The sequence below is a fragment of the Gouania willdenowi genome, chromosome 14 (genome assembly GCF_900634775.1).
Source record: "Gouania willdenowi chromosome 14, fGouWil2.1, whole genome shotgun sequence".
Lineage (NCBI taxonomy): Eukaryota > Metazoa > Chordata > Actinopteri > Blenniiformes > Gobiesocidae > Gouania > Gouania willdenowi.
In genome coordinates this window covers 20,331,082-20,349,041 of record NC_041057.1, presented here as the reverse complement: position 1 = coordinate 20,349,041, position 17,960 = coordinate 20,331,082, and the positions used below count along the sequence as shown (strand labels likewise).

Here is a 17,960-nt window from a genome sequence, read left to right as displayed (position 1 = left end):
AAATGTGTGGCATGGAAACGTTAGAGAAGCTTTAGGAGGAAATAATGAGTGGCAGTCATGTTTTTTTTTTTTTTCTAATTTTTTTTATGATGCATTAGGTGCAACCATCTCCCCCCTCCTCCACCTCCTCCTCCCAGTCTGCTGTGACCCACTTTGATGGGATCTTTTAAACAGTAGGAATCACACAATTTCCTGGTAGGCAGCCCGGACATAATGTGATGTTGAGTGTGAAGTAGCTGTGTGCGCTGCGGTGGATGGATGGAGCCCCACCTCCTCCCACGCTCGGATGACTGTAGAGAGGAGGAGAGAGGAGAAGAGAAGAGCCGTGCCACACTGTCTCACCACTTGCTCTCTGGAAAGGCTTCAGATTGGCTTCTGCGTGCTTTTAAGCTTCTGCGTTTGCCTGGAATGGTGACATTTTAGCTGCTGTCGATGAGACTCCGAGTGCGTCCTCAGAGAGCGCTCTGAGCCTCTTAACGCCTGGAGACGCGCTGGAGAAACTTGGAATATTAAGGAGAAGAAGAAGAAGAAGAGGAAGGAGGATGAGGATGAGGAGGGATGCAACAAACGACTGTGCAAGGATCAGTTATTGAGGATTCGAAATGGCACTCAATGTGGCTGGTGTGAGACTTGCGCTTTCCAAGTTGCGTCGTTCATTTTGACTGAAACTTGCGTTCATTCCCACGGATAAAAAACAAAAAAACAAAAAACAAAAAAAAAAAACAGCGGCTCTCCTGACGCTGGGTTTTGGATGCGGGGAAAAAGTTTGAACTGGTTGTGACTGAGTGGCTTGGATGTGGATGTGGGGCAGCCTGACGACGGAGGTCTGAGGGTTATTTGACACCTGCCTCTGGGAGACACCGTACGCCACCGGCGCGCACGCATTCAAAGTCCTCTTCTGGCGCAGGTAATATGACACCACACCGCAGCAGCGGTTACGCACAAAGTTGCTTTTGATTGCTGGGATATGAGATGAGAGGCGGGCAATTAAGTTGCGTCCGATACTCTTCGATTCACTTGAACAGATCGTTCATACAACAAGTGGCACTTTATAAACGAGTGGCTGCTGGGGCTGCAGTTACGCACAGCCGTGTTACAGGTTGATGGACACTGTTGGGTACTGTGGTGTAAACGCACACGAGTGTATATAATATTACATATGAGCGGATCCGCAAGGCAACGCATTTAAAACACATTGGAGTATAGACTGAGTAGGAGTCATTAGGTCTGCGTATCATTATATGAGCGTATGCGGCTTATACTGGGATCCAGGGGCGATCGGTTAATTGCTTTTTATTATACCATTATGAATCTGTGAGGCAGAAAATCGGATCCGTTTATAACCACCGATTCTTTCTCGTTCTGCCTGCGAACATCACACTAATTGCCTTTATTAGCCAGTCTTTATTATTTGTCACTGTTTACTTCTTACGGTGCTGCCCATTACTTATTTACACAATCTATCAGGCTATACGCCACCTATATTTGCGCACAGTTTTGACGTGTGCAGATTATTTTGCTTTTTTAATTAAAATATTGCATAATGGGGGGGAACATCTTTGATGTGCGTATCTGAGTGGGTTATCTTATATAGGCTATGTGTGCATGAGCCAGGGGTGCTGTGTAACAGTTAATCAGCCTGTTCCACATAGTTATCTATCTATCTATCTATCTATCTATCTATCTAGGGTTGGACAAAGTTTTAACAATGAGACGATATTGGGCTTATGACAATGATACGAGAGAAAAATAAACACATTTTTATTTGAAGGCATACCTAAATTTGCCCCGGGTATAACCTCGATGGGGAATTTATATATTGGGGAATTTATATATTGGGGGAAAAAAAAAAAATGAAATAAATCTTATTTAAAGTGCAAAAAGTGTCACTCTGCAAATAAAACACCTCGTGACGTTTAAATATTGCAATATCTTGAAGCTCAATATCGTCCCACAGCCATCTATGCTGGGCTCATGATAACGATACAAGACAATATTTTTTGAAAAGGGGAATAAGACACCCCCCCCAAAAAAAAAATAAAAATAAAATAAAATAAAATTTAAATAAAATAAATAAAGTCTAGGCATACATACATTCACTCCGGGTATAACCTTCTTTTTTAATGCAACAGGAATTTATTTATTGGGAAAAATATATATATTTGAAGTGCAAAAAGTGTTGCAAAATAATAATAATAATAATAATCTCATCATGACGTTTTTCAAAAAAAGATTCCACTCTGTGCATGATCTTTGTATAACACCATCAAAGTAGAACAGTCTACACAGCTCAGACTTAAGATAGGGATAGTTTCCAACGATTTTAGCATGGCTACGTGTTCTGGCAGCAAATGAAACCTATTGACTATGTCTCCTGCTGTTGGAAAGACATGGGACTTGCATGGGACAAGATGTAGCTGGGATTGAAAGATGCTTAACCCCCCGTAATATTTATATTTTAATATTGCAATATCTTGTCGCACATTATTGTCCCACCCTATCTATCTATCTATCTATCTATCTATCTATCTATCTATCTATCTATCTATCTATCTATCTATCTATCTATCTACTCTTTGTGAAAGCTTGCACTCACAGCCTTGGACTGGCAGGTCAACAATGGTTAACTTTCCTCTGAATACCATGCAGTGGTTCTCACAATGTGTTGCATAAAGGAGGCTAAGTGTGTGCAGTAAGACCCTTAAATTGTAGAGAAGGTGCAAAAGGGCTGGGTTGTCTTTTCTGCTCAAACAGGTATTTCAGCTTTGACAGAGGTAATCTGAATAGAACAGTGCAAAAAGCAAGAAAACTCAGCTCCTAAAGGCTCATTTCATTTCTGATCTCACATTATTCAAGTCTTTGATGAATTTATTTTGGTGAAATGTGTGAGCTTTTTTTTTTTTTTCTCGCACATGTGGCTTCATCCTACAGCCCAACTAAAGGCTCCTGCTTGCACCCCAGGTTCTAGGTTCTGCACTCTGTAAAAATGTTCAGCCTAACATTTGCCGTAAATTCTCTTGGTAGTTTAGCTGTGCAAGGAGACCCATAGCTGTGATACCACCCATCATAAATCATGCTGGTGGGAGGGTAATGGATTTTACCTGTTATACTAGCTAAAGGCACACAGTCAGCCAATATATCAAATCACATCACTTGAGAAAATCATTAAATCATCCGTTATCTTTCCACACTCCAGTAAAGCAAGAGAGAGCACATCCTACGGCGGAAATTCTTACACTTGATTTGTTGGGTGTAACAGGTGAAAATTGAGAATCTGCTAAGGGAGCTGCAGGATCAACATTTTTCCCTGCAGTTTCTGCAAAACAAGCAATTAGCCCAAACGGATACATTTCAATCCAGAATTCCAATGATTTGTTATTCCTGCCATGGCACACGCACACACACCCTTTCTTGTTTTAGTCGTGTACAATGACGCCTCGGTTAATTCTTCGCTTGAGCTGTTTCCGCTGGACCTGCCGAGCAGCCAGCCTAAAGAGCAAATGTCATCCAGTCAGTCATTGAATTGACTCAGTCGGAGGATAGCCTGTCTCCATGGCAACCGGAATAGCCACACATGCTCGGCAATTCAATAGCATCATTCTTAATTTATTGAAAACATATTTAATTCAATGCGTGTAAAAAATAACAACACATATTGCCTAAATATTCAGCCACAAGTAAAAAAATGCTTTCACTCTTCAGTCCTTCATATTAAGCCATATTTATTATTTTAAAAAAAAAGTCAAGTTAACTGATTCTTTTATTAATTCAAGTGAGCAAAATATGATTCTAGCATAAGTGTTACTTTGAAAAAATACAAAGAAGCAATACATGATCCTATACAGAGTCTTTGAGTTTTTGGTACACCACAGTTCAGTTGAAATTATTATAAATTCACCTGAAAGAAGAAACTCTTGACCTCAAAATGAAAAAGGGAACACTTATAGCACCAGTGCGCCAGTTAACCTGATATTTTTCTCTGCCCCAACCTATGATAATGTCATTGGTTTTTCAATAATGGACTGACTTGGATTTAAAGTGAATCAGCGGAATCTATTACAGAGGATATTAGAAGACATTGCAGTACTGCAATCAATCAATCCATCAATCAGCTTTATTTATATAGGACTTTTCATTTTGAAAGTTGCACAAAGTGCATTTCATAAACATGAAATAATAATAATAAAAAACAAAAAAAAAACTCTCAAAGGCATGGGAAACAATAAACCATGTCCTATTGCTATCAATCCCATCTAAGACTAAATAAACCCAGAGGTTTTGGCTAACGTGCGTCTAGGCTGGAAATGATTAAATAACCTTGTTTATGGGCGGGGCTCCTGGAGCAGTTAAGACACGCCCAGTCTATGCTATAAAATCTCCTCAGAACAATTTATGCTATGCTAACTTACAACGTAATACTCACTTTAGCTCTACCTCACTCTACCAATTATCTCAACTAGTTATTAACCGAAATAGATTTTTTTAGGGCTGATGTCGATACTGATTTTTTTTTTCCATCAGCTTTAACCGATAACCGATACGGACTGCCGATTTTCTTGAGCCGATACTACTTTTGCTCCCTCAATTTACATCATAAAAATGACACAATGATGATAGCAAATGGTACGAGTCTTAATTTAAAAAAAATAGGAACATTTATTGAAATGAACAAAGGTGAGTTAGAACAACAACAAGTAAAAAATATTTAATAAAGATTAAAAACAGGTGATGTAGAACAAGAACAAGTTAAACAATATTTCTGCTTTCTGTAAATAATGCGGATCGGCGAACGCAGCAGCCCGCATTGGCTGATGCAGATACTCGTAAAAATGCAAAAAGACCGATGTATTGATCTATCACTAATCTCAATCCAACAAACTCAACACAGATTGTTGAGTCCACAGGTGCTAGTTTTTATTGGAGGGGCGGGCCCAACAGTGATGTAAAATGACACCAAAATGTCGTAAACCACCATGCTTAGCTAAAAGCAAAAGTCAATTGTAATAGCCAGGTTTCATAGGGTGCACTTACTCTTACATTTTTACAGCAAAATACATCAAGAGTTAGACTAGGATGAATCAACAACATTACTTAATACTCAATATTTGTTTTTAGGAGAAAAAAAAGTGGTTGTGAGGTTTAGTTACTCTTTAAGTCCCTTTCCCCGTCCGTGTGTGTACACATAACCTTCCCCACACACACAAGCACTGGTCTGCTTTCAGAATAAAAGTGGATGTCTTGTGGTGAGCCAGAAATCTACTGGTTTTTGCCCAGGCTTTTTTTTTTTGTAACACCTGGGATAAGAAACTCTACTTCATTAAAGCTGTAAGTCGTTTCCTAGGGAACAACAGCACAGTATGATATAGGCTGAGATGATGGTAAGGGTTGAAGTGTTCATTAGAAAAGCAGGCTTGACTGGGTGGCGGACTGTGTTTGCACCACCTTGTAGGGGTCAATCAGACATTGTAGTTTGACAGATTTTGAAGTGCCAGAGAAGTTTTAGTGACTTCTGAAAAGCAGAGGCACCGTCCCTCAGGGGAGAGGCAGTGGCTCTAGAGCCTTTTTGGCATTGGCTAGGAGGAATTTTGAAGTTTGCTATTATTGAAAATGGCATGGAAGGAAGAATTTAGAGACAAGTTAAAGGCAAAAAGAAATGGGAAGGCAACCACATGGTGAAGCGACTTGCTTTATCTGCTACAATCCAACTCTGTTCTTAAGCTATGGCATTAAAAAACATTAAAAGGCAATGAACCTTTCAATACAATGTCAGGATGACTTTTTGCTTCCATCTGGTTTGTTATTTTTGAATGTACTCGTTTTTATTTAAGGGGATAAAAAAAGTCGGTTGAGAAATGAGTGAATTCAAGTAAGCCATGCATGTATTTTACGAGAAAACATTCCTTTGGTATTTTAAAGCCCTTGGTTAACCAGACTGTATTCAAGTTCAAGCCTTGACACTTCAACAGCAATTTTACGTCGAATTTGAAGACATGCATGAGAGGTGCAAACACATCCATGATGCAGTATGTATCGCTCTTTCATAGATCATACAAATTTGAGTTAAATGGTTTAGATTTGGCTGTATTATTTATTTATTTATTTTTTTAAAAAATGTTCAATTGCAAACCATAGTTGAAAGACAACAGATCCCTTGGACAGTTTGAGATCATCTGTGGACCCTCACATACACACTGTGCTACAGGCTGCCTTCAGTTTCTTTCTATGACCGAACCATCTGGACCAAACTGTGCCGATTGCTGCTTTCCTTTTCAAATGGACGTTCTCTTCATTGTGAAACAGACAGTGAAAGTCTTGGCTGTAGTTGGAGAAATATTACTTTAGAATATTTGCCATGAAGCCAAGGTAGTTTGCAGTTTTTTTTAAGGTATTTTTTCTAAATAAATAAATACCTGGCAGTGCCAGGAATGTGGTGGAATGTAAACATGACCATAGGGAAATAAATTGAAAAAGGCTAATTTCCATGATCTACAGGAGGTTTAATCAATTTTAATTTACTCGTTTTCCCCCTGATAACCATAAATATATATATATATATATATATATATATATATAAAACAGAAGGGTGGGCGACTGGGCGTGTGGTAGACCCCTCTTAAATAAAGGTAGAGGAAACCCTGGTAGGGATTGTCAATAAATTAGTGAGGTCATAATTGCCTGAGCTGCCCTACTGTGCAACAGCGTGATCTTCTTGTTATAATGAGTTATTGATTGGACCCATAAAACAACATCAGAACAGATTGTTTTCTTTCTCATTCTTAAAATGCCAACATTTTCCTGTATTGCCACAGTTCCTCCGATTTCCTATTATTGCTTTATCAGCTCATGTTTATTTTTGTTGAATTTAGTGTTGACAAAAACAAAATAATTACGATGAAAGACTCAATTTCATACAACACAACTGACCATCGTAAGGGAACTGTCCTCTTGTTCTTCATTTTAAATTGTGCTGAGTTATGAATTGCTGTAAGCCTGAGTCAGTCTGTAGTCTTATGGGTATATCTCACCATCTGGAATGACAGATGATAACCAAGATTTTCAGAGTAACAAACGCTGATATGTAGGATATGTTGGTAGCTGCATTCAGCAGTTTTATTTGACCAGTTTTGCCGTTCAGCTATTGAGCGATGGAATTTAGTGACACAAAGGACTGCAAAAAGTCTAAAAGTGTTCTGTTGGTATAATAAAACACCCGTACATATTCTCTTTCGCTGCCACCTCAGAAAGGAGGAAGGGCAGGTATTTGATGCTGTCAAGCTTTTGATAAATAATTTGTGGGTTAGCTGAGGGACATGAGATAAAAAAACCCCCAAAGGCTTGGTGTCAGTAATATTTAACTGATAACAGACACACACTGAGTGATGGCAAAATGCACATCTCACGAACAGCATGAATTTGAATATAAATGTAAATAAATAATAATTTAAAAAAGGCGCCATTTCAGTGGGCTTCCAGGCATGATGCCATCTGGAAGACATAAAGTCATGAGTGTCACCAACCATAACAATCGCGTCACTATCAAAGTGGGCCTATTCATCCTAGAACTGGCTGTAATAGCTCAGACCAGCACAGATGAACAAAATATGATCAAAGCAGATATCATTTGGATAGTTAGATGGTAACTTTCACACTTCACTCACCCATGATGAATATTGGAATCAGGTCTAACATGGGCTGCAAAACTTCAATTGAGAGTGCAGTTGTGTTTAGGGATGTCACTTCTGATAGGATACCGATAATGCAGCCTTGCGTATCGGCTAATACTGATATTGATCAAATACAATATCAGCACAAATCATACATACTTTTATTACTTATTTTGTGGTGTGTGTGGAAAAGACTTGATCAAGTGATGTTACTCAAACAGAGAACAATATTCAGCCACAGTAGGTTTCTTTGTTGGAGTGTGAACCACAGTCACCTATGAATAGAAGTGCTGGAGTGGAAAATTTTATCTGAGAGTCCATATCGAGGATTTTAAATGTAGTCCGATAAAATCCGATATTTGTTTTCTGGCTTATGTCGGACCTATATCTGATATCAACATCAGAGTGGGACACCTCTAGTTGTGTTAAATATATACAATATATGCTGAGTGGCTGATGCAATATTGTCTAATGTATAGGACAATTTAAGTTTTACTCAAGCAAATGGACAATAATCATACAGAAATATAGTTCAATTGCGGGTTTTGTGTTTATTTTGCTTACTGGCTACACACATGGACACACAGAGAGTACCCCCCCACACACACACACACACACACACACGCACACACTCTTCACACTCCAATGACAAGAGGTTTCCCTCTACAAATGTAAAAAAAAAAACAGACTCATCAATACCTAAGCAATTAATGCATCAATAACATGCACTCCGAGTTTTAATGTATTCTAAAGAAATTGACATTCTCGATTGGATTGTTGTACATTTGTGTTGTGATGTCTGGATTGATAGATATTCCTTTTTGCTGGCTAAAACACTGTTTCGTGTGAGTAAACATGCAATATAGGGATTTGGGATGGAATGGCACTATTTGCTTGCATTTATGCATAGCTCTGTTAGCCTTTCCCATACTATCTTTAGGGTTGACAATTTCCATAATCTCTAAACTCAGTGTGGTGGCCTACAAGATTAAGCAAGCGAAATACTTTTCAAAAATACCTGGCACATTTTCTTTGTAGTTAAGTTATCTTGTTTTACTGTCAGAGGAGAGGGTATTCTTTAAAGGATGTACAAATATCATATTTTATTATTCTACCTTATTATTTACCATTCTATGTAAACAGCCGCCTGTATGATTTAAGAAATCCAACACATTTTGAATGTTTTTTTTGTTGTTGTTGTCTAATTAATATTTATATATTGCGCTTCAAGGCATGCTAGATTTGGGGCAGCCTATTGAGAAAACAATATTTCATTTTACAGCTGTAGTGAGGTTGTATATTTAATAGTCGTGGTGGTGTTTGAGGCTAATTATAAGAATAAAACAAATAAGGTTGTTTATATTTGTGTTTTTCACTGCCGAAAAGTAGCTCACATTGAATTCTTAAGAAATATTTACAAGACAAAACATGTTGACCCAGATTCTCTTTGTCTTTTTCAGGCAGATCTTCAAATTACCCAATGGAACTGAATGTAAAAGTAGCACTTTTTTGGATCGTGGTGCTGCTGCTCTGTGGCTCTACATATGGCGGTATCTTGTACCGAGTCCAAGAAGAGCAGCCTCCCAACACCCTTATCGGTAGCCTGGCAGCAGACCAGGGACTGCCAGACTCGGGTCACCTCTACAAGTTAGAGGTGGGTAGCCCTTATCTCCGTGTTGATGGAAAGACGGGAGATATTTTCACCACAGAAATTCCAATTGACAGAGAGACCCTGAGGGACTGTCGAACTATTTCTAAGGGAAAGTCCTGCTACCTTGAATTTGAAGTATCTGTGACAGATCTAATACAAAACCAGAGTCCACGACTTATTGAAGGACGCATCGAAGTGCAGGACATCAATGACAACACGCCACAGTTTCCATCCTCTGTGCTGACCATCTCAGTCCCCGAAAACACAATCATGGGGGCATTGTTCCCAATTCCTCTGGCTACGGACAGAGACTCAGAAAGGAATGGCGTCGCTGACTATGCCCTCACTGCAGGTCCGGATGCTGCAACACTGTTTGGTTTACAAGTGGCTGAAGACAGAAGTGGGAAGCTTCCACAGCTTATCGTACTGGGCAATCTTGATCGCGAGATAAAGGATTCGTACGACCTCACCATCAAGGCAGTGGATGGAGGAAATCCTCAGCGTTACAGCAGTGCTTTGCTGAGAGTGGTTGTCACAGATGCAAATGACAACACCCCAAAGTTTGAAAAGTCTACATATGAAGCAGAAGTTTCTGAAAATAGCCCAGTGGGACACTCTGTGTTGCAGGTGAGAAAAATATTGATTGTTATTCATCATAGCACTTTTTTTTTTAACCTAAAGTAATATAAAACAATTCAGTTAAGTTTCAATGATGCTATTAAAATCAAATTTAACCACCAGAAAATAATTGTTTTTTTAGCTCATTTCAACACAATTATATTAACATATTATACTAATGCAAAAATGTTGTTTATAGGCTTTATCTTAAATCAAACAATTGTTATTCTACAATGTTATAGTATCTTAACTCCTCTCTAATTTTACCTCTAAGGGTAAAAGTAAAAAAAAAATTTCCAGCTTCATTCATCTCAACTGTGCCAGCGTGCATTGCTTACAAATACTAGAATGACTAGTCCTTCAGAATAATAAGCTTGTACAGGTAATTGAGCTTCTTATTGGTTGTGTTGTGTTATGTTTGTGGAAACAGAGTTAGACATATTCCGTGTCCGTGTGTAGGCGTAATTCTGTGGTGTTGTCTCAGCACTCTGCTATGAAATTGCATTGTCATGAGGGGAATAGCAGACCTAATATTTTACTGCCATTTTGCATTTTCATGGAAATGCAGAGTGGAGATATATACATATTTAAAAAAAACAGAAGCATGAAACATTTCCTACAAAAGCAAAGATAAGACATTAATAATACATATCTAAGAAAATGAAATGCATACAGTAATTACTGAGTGGGTGATAGAAAACCTTTTAAAAAATGTTTTACCAAGAATGCAGATTCTGTTTTTAACCATGTGTTTGTGTTCCAATTGTAGGTCAAAGCAAATGACTCTGACATGGGCCCGAATGGAGAAATAGAGTACACCCTTCACCAAGCCATTGACCCAGTGCCAAAACTGTTACGGATCGATCGTTCCACCGGCATTATCTATGTCAAAGGATCACTGGACAGGGAGGAAATCAACAGCTTGTCTTTCTACGTAGTGGCAAGGGATAAAGGTCCTCAACCCAAAAGCTCCAAGACGTTTGTAACCATTGAGGTGACCGATCAAAATGACAATGCCCCAGCTGTGGAAATTCGTGGCATTGGTCTTGTGACTCACAGCGAAGGAGTGGCTAATATTTCTGAGGACATGCCAGTGGGAACAGCTGTTGCTTTGGTTCAAGTGTCTGACAAAGATGAAGGAGAAAATGCTGTTGTTACATGTGTGGTAGCGGGGGATGTGCCCTTTCAGCTGCGACCTGCCAGTGACTCGTCCACCGACAACAAGAGAAAATATTTCCTTCAGACTACAACTCCTCTTGACTTTGAAAGGTTTCAAGATTACCGAGTGGAGATTGTGGCTGTAGACTCTGGAAACCCAGCGCTGTCGAGCACGAACTCTTTAAAGGTCCAGGTGACTGATGTAAATGACAACTCTCCAATATTTTCCCCAACTCTGTTTGAGGTTGATTTTGCCGAAGAAAATCAACCTGGGGAAAGTGTTCTGGATGTTACTGCCTCTGATGCTGACAGTGGTACTAATGCTGAACTCCTGTATAATATTGTGGCAGACTCATCAATCAGAGGTTTGTTTGAAATTGATCCCAACACAGGAGAAGTTAGAGCACGGAGCCCGCTAGATCGTGAACATAGAGAGCGGTATGAGTTCCGGGTTACTGCTGCAGATAAAGGGTCACCTGTACACAAAGGAACAGCCACTGTTGCCATAACAGTCATAGACCGCAATGACAACGATCCCAAGTTCATGCTTAGTGGTTATAGCTTTTCAGTTTTGGAAAACATGCCTCCCCTTAGTCCTGTCGGTATGGTAACAGTTTTAGATATGGATAAAGGAGAAAATGCTCATGTTCACCTCTCTGTAGAGCCTGATGGAGGAAAATTTGTTGTTCAAAATGGAACAGGCACAATTCTCTCAAGCATCTCTTTTGATAGAGAAAAAGAAAGCAGCTATACCTTCCGTCTAAAAGCTGTAGATGGAGGAGAGCCGCCAAGGTCTTCATATGTGGGTGTTACTATCAATGTGCTAGATGAAAATGACAATGATCCTGTGATCACAAAGCCCTCCAACTCCTCCTTTAGACCTTTGTCGCCTCTGGCTTCTCCAGATAGCCATGTTGAGATAGTTGAAGCTGAAGACCTGGACAGTGGACCCAATGCAGAGCTGGTATTTAGCATTGCTGGGGGTAATCCCTACCAGCTATTTCGCATTTCTCCCTCCAGTGGAGAAATCACTCTGGCAAAGGAATTGACCCGCAAACATGGAGGACTACATCGTCTGGTGGTGAGAGTGAGTGACAGGGGGAAGCCAGCTCGCCATGCCACTGCCCTGGTTCATATCTATGTCAATGAAACTATTTCAAATGTTAGCCTTGTAGAATCCTTAGTTGGACACAGTCTTTACACTCCACTGGACAGGGACATTGCTGGGGATCCTGACAATGGTTTTGCAGCACAGCGTAGTAACATTTTATTTGGAAGCCTTGCTGGTGTGGCAGGGGTGGTAATGTTGATCTTGGTTGTGGTATTTATCCGACATCGCATCCAAAGAGAAACCAAGAGTGGTTATCAAGCAGGCAAAAAGGAAACAAAAGATTTATATGCACCCAAGCAGACGCCTAAAAATGCCAAGAGCAAACGAGGAAGAAAAGGCAAACCCCAGAAGTCCCCAAAGCCACTTCGTGAAGAAGAAGAGGTCAGCCTTCAAAAGAGTCTCAAGTTCAACCTTGATGGAGTCAATGATAGCCCCCGGATACACCTGCCCTTAACATATTCGCCAGGAAGCCCTGATATAGGCAGGCACTACCGCTCAAACTCCCCCTTACCCTCCATTCAGCTGCAAGCACAGTCACCCTCAGCCTCCCAGAAGCATCAGGCTGTCCAGGATCTTCCTGCTGCCAACACCTTCGTAGGGACGGGTGGGGATGACAATTCCACTGGCTCAGACCAGTACTCAGACTACAGCTACAAGACCATCCAGTCGAAGTATAACAACAAACAGGTAAAAACCTTCTCCAAATGTTTCTCTTTAATGATCTTTATCAGGAGTTGTGTTTGGCTTTATTTAAAGGCCATAATGTGTTTTATAGTGTGAACTAGTTTCATTATTGGAGCTGAAGAGACATTTGAAAAAGCAATTGTCAATTATTAATAATGTTAATATAATAATGCATAAGACACATTTGTTAAGGTTATAGACAGGTAAAGTAATACTAAAGTAAAGTAATGCTAAAGTAACATTTGCTTTTTCTTGAAATTTACTAACACAGCTTGTATGAACTTACTGTAAATAAATTGTTACTAAGAGAATAATTGAATAAATAAATTCCAGATTTAAGAATTGGGTTTAGGAAGCTTTTAAAGACAAACGTTTGTTGTATTCATTTGATTTATTGGTTTATTCACTCTGTATTTATATTCTGTAGTTGTTGGACCAACCTAATGCTTTAACGGCCTGTTGTATGATTTGCATGCTTACATATGTGTGTGTGTGCTTGCTCAGGATTAGAGTTGAGCACGGAAAAGGCCTTCTTTTACTTACTTACTTTTGCCCCTGTGCATGACCCACAGTGCTCTGATCTCTGCAGGTCGCTCGCTCTTATCTCCCTGGCCCTTACGCTTTTATCTCCTCTTATCTCTACAACATTTGGCAAGACTTGAATCGCCATGGAAACAGAAATATTAATAGACCCAGGGGGGATTATGAATATAAAAAATGTAGTGTCGGGGGATAGAAAGATTGTGTGTCTCTGGGTTTCTGTGTCATCTCTGAGTGTGTGAATGTGTCTCAGGCCAGACAGGCGTGAATGTGTGTTTCTGTATGTGTGCAGGAGGGGATAAGAAAGACAACTGTTATTCTTTTAAAAGCGTAACAATCTGTGTAATACAGCTATATGTTTTGATGCCTTGATCCCACCAGTAAAACAACTTATGCTATCGAGACAGATTTCGACTTCCTCTGTGAAAATTATTCTCGTTACGATGAAAGAATGTAAAAAAAAAAGAAAAAAAAACATGTCGGGAAGAGGCAAAAGCTTTCACTAGACTTCAGAGAACCTCAAAAACTCAAAGAGAGCATTATAAAAGAGCATTCCATTCCATCCCAAACAACCCTATTTACAAACGCAGCATGTGATTAGCAACCTAACATGACTGACACCTCTGAACTTAGCCGAGTGATAACATGTTATATCCGCGAATCAAACAAACACTCAGATCTTACGAGGCTGAATTTATGTTTCCACTGCATTTGTCAAAGAGCGGACAATAATATACACAAAAATGTTTTGATATTGTTGCGTGTGATTCATTTTTATCGAAGACAAGTTGACACCGGCTTTCAAGATTCTCGCAACATCTCAGTGTCACGGTACACAGCAGTTTGACATTCTCCAAGGCTTTGCAGATAAGGCTTGCCACACAAAAATTAGCAAAAATAGAAATGGGGGGGGGGGGCGGCCCACTCCTGGGTTCTGAACATGTTGACTTTTTTTCTTCTTTTTTTGCTTGAGATATCTTCAGAGCTGGTGTCACAGTTGATTGGTTGGTGCTTTCACAGATGTTAGCTGACAGCTTAGGTGATCACAAGCTTTTGTGGGTGGAGTCACTCTAAAGAACAGCATGATGGACAACACAAGGGAGCAAAATGACTGCGAGCCACAGGGTGTGTCTGGGTAGCTGTGTGTAGTGCCAATCTCTGCACTCGTGCGCCATTACGCTGCTTAGTAAAACAGTGTTAATTGTTACCGGGGTACAGATGTAAGCTATCAGCACCTCACATCATTGTTAATTTGTTTTCTCAATATGATCCTATGAATATGTACAAGGATTCTGATGATTGACAGGCTGTTAAAAACATGGACAGATTTTGAAACTCGTATGACTTACCTCAGCAGATGTTATCTCATGTATGGCCTCCCCCTCTCACATCAGGAAGAACAGATTGACCAAAATATATAATTAAAAGAACTGCCAAGTGATCTGACAGATGTAAAGTACTGCCCCTGAGATAAGTATTTGTATTACTTTTGGCAATTGCTTTTCTTTCTTTATATCTTCTCAACTGTGTTTGTATCTATAATAGTGAGTATCATTGGAAGAGAGTTTTATATCATTTTTTTTAGTTGAAACTAAACAACTTTTTTCAGTGAAGCGCCCAATCAATCTTCTTGTTCAAACAGCTGAAGCTAATGAATGTGTGATTGCACACCTGTGCAGAAGGTCTGAAAACGAGCTACCTTTACGCTTTACACAGACGAAGATGACTAGTGGAAAATCACACAACTATACCAAATTACTGGCAAATGGGCCTAAATCTAATGTAGGCCTACGTAAAATTGGCAGCACCAGCCCACATACAAAAATGCATTAAGTCAACTAATCGCATGGGATAAGTATTATCTGGGGACCCCATGTAATAAATATTTGACCCCCCAACGTCTGCTTTTTGTGCACGGCACAACCGAAGCCAGAGATTTTGCTGAAATTTACGGACATCTCCCGGATATGATGTCAACGTGCTGCGTATTGCGTAACATTCGCTCACATTGTTTTCAACATGTCGGGCGCTAAGAAGAAAAGTAGGCACTGGAGGCGAGAAGGAACCTTAAAATTAATTAAAAAAAAAAACAAAAAACCATGCGCCCCGGAAACAAAACGATGCATAATCACGCATAAGATCCCGCCCATTTCGGTCCAAATCCCAGAGAGGCCTATTCGCATTGGATTAGTATTATCACAGGACCTCGGAGTTCAGCAAAATATAGGAGGTAATTTGCGGGAAAATTTTTACTTTACAAATGACTGACATGGCCGATTTGCACGGGAATAACATCACAGACATTCTCTACAATTTAATATAAAAGAAACTCAGTTAAAATAAAAGTATTAAATGTACACCTTAAAGCACGTGTCAATCTCAAGAACCTTAAGTCAAATACGGCCCTTTAAAACAGCGGTTCTCAACCTTGGGGTCGTGAGACTCTGGGAGGGGGTCGCCAGATGCTTTTAAGAAACTAAGAATATTTTCTCAACAATTTCAGCCCATTTCTGCTTATTTTTATTCCTTTTCTACAACTACACTAAACTTACCACATTTGAACTTATTTTCATCACTTTTTCTTGCCATATACTGTATTTGCTCTTTTTAATGCATTTTTGCTACATTACTCCCATTTCTGCCACTTCACATTCCAATGCATTTTCTGCACATTTTTTCTACTTTCAAGGCATTTGTTGCACTTTTAAACCCTTTCCAACACTTTTCCCACCTAATGTCACATATGTTGACCCATGATTGTCACTTTTAACCTCTTTTCATCATAATTTCTGATTATGTTTGCCAATTTAGGCACATTCACGATTAGTCGTGTCCATTATTTGCCAGTTTAAACTAATTGTTCCTACTTTTTTCTGTTCCTTTTAAGCCAATATTGACACTTGGAACCCTTTTTTACCGCTTTTTCCATCTGTTTTTGACCACTTTAATTTGCATCTTTTAAAACCCCATTTCACCACCTTTTCCACCATTTTTTTCCCACTACATGACTGTTGTCGGCGCCTTTCATACTTTACATATCAGTTATACGTGAAAGTGCAAATTAGGGTGCATTAATATTAAAACTGCTTTTTTTTTTTCCTACCTAAAATCTGCAGCACATTTGAGATCAAACTGGCCTATATTTGGCCCCTGAAGTGAAAATGACTTTGACGCCCTTGCCTTAAAGGGTCACCAAAAATGAGTCAAACCTGTGGGAAAAACTCATGCATAATGCATGAAATGGATGAATTGTGTTTAGCAAATGATGGACTGTGAATCTGCGAAGGGTATACCAAGCCTTCCACACCCTGAAAAATCAAGGATAGGGTGATCATCTTGTAATCCCTGAAGAATAATGCCAGTCATCAATTGAAAAATGTAATTGAGCAGCAAATATATACATTTTATGGTGTAATTTTTTTTGTGAAACCGTTTTTTTTTTTTTTTATTTATGCCTTTTTTATTCCATAAAAACACAATATTATGGACACTTAAAGGTAAGCAGCTGCGGTTATTTGAACGCTGCTGCCTCTGTTATAGCTTGTTTATGGTTTCAAAAACCTCAACAGATGTTTGAGATGTCCTAATTACATTGGTGTAATAATTCAGCATGTGCCAGCTATGTGAATAAAGCAACGCTTGTTTGATTTCCCACACTAAGGAGATACTGTTGCTATCAATGCACAAACAGTTTGATCTTCTCCCAGGACTTAGTGGAAACATTCTCTCCCATCTAATTGCTTTAGATTAACCCACTTTCATGTAGAAATTCCTGAAATGTACTTTCCGAGATATAATATTTTACAACAGATGTGCTCTGGGGGGGTTTGAGCAGAAAACAAATATCTCATTCTATCCTCACAGTTAATTCTCACGATATCTTTATTCTTACGTGTTTGTTTTTTGTTTGTATGTTTGTTTCTTTTTTCCCCCCGAGAAAAAAAAAAGACAATTAGAAACCAAACTGTGTCACCTATTATGCAGAGGAAGTAAAATGCAATGCCATGGACGGCTTTTTCTCTAGGAACAGTTTCAAAGACTATTCAGGCAGATGAAAAAGCGTTATACATTGATGAATGAGAAATAATAACCCAATGTAAGGCTAGGAAAGATCAACACACGCATTTGTAAACAATCTTAACAAATAAGCATATTTGAATCCTATATGAAGAAATATCCTCTTTTAACACGTTAAAAGGCCATTATAACTTACACATTCAAAGAAACCTTTACTACCACGGATGAAAGGACGCGGAATCAGGAAATGCAAACTCATTAATGCAAATATAACACCACCACTTTGATACTTGATTCCAATGAACTGCTCTTTTTTTGGGCATGGTGTTGTAGATACTGTGTTGAATATGGAACCAAGGTTTTTACACTGGCTTTCACACGGCATGCAGGTAATAATGTAATTAAAGGTGGAACTACAGAATTTTTTTTCTCTGGTGTGTAGGATGGTTTGGGTCAATTACATTTTTTCGTTACAATTACTGTACGTCTTCAATTATCTATGTTCAATTACAACACA

General features: G+C 39.1%; 1 protein-coding gene across 3 annotated transcripts in view; it reads left to right on the top strand.

Moving 5' to 3' along the window:
* The first annotated feature begins 241 nt into the window (after positions 1 to 241).
* The window catches only part of LOC114475520 (protocadherin-1-like), a 122,986-nt gene continuing 105,267 nt past the window's right edge, over positions 242 to 17,960 (top strand). Inside the window, exons 1-3 of one of the 3 annotated variants that reach the window (XM_028466401.1) lie at positions 242 to 907; positions 9,129 to 9,942; positions 10,703 to 12,889. In XM_028466401.1, coding sequence (XP_028322202.1) covers positions 9,145 to 9,942; positions 10,703 to 12,889 — 2,985 coding nt within the window. In that variant the 5' untranslated portion in view covers positions 242 to 907; positions 9,129 to 9,144. Of the gene's footprint in view, positions 908 to 9,124; positions 9,943 to 10,702; positions 12,890 to 17,960 lie in introns of all 3 variants that reach the window. The other 2 variants (XM_028466400.1, XM_028466402.1) reach the window with 2 other exon arrangements.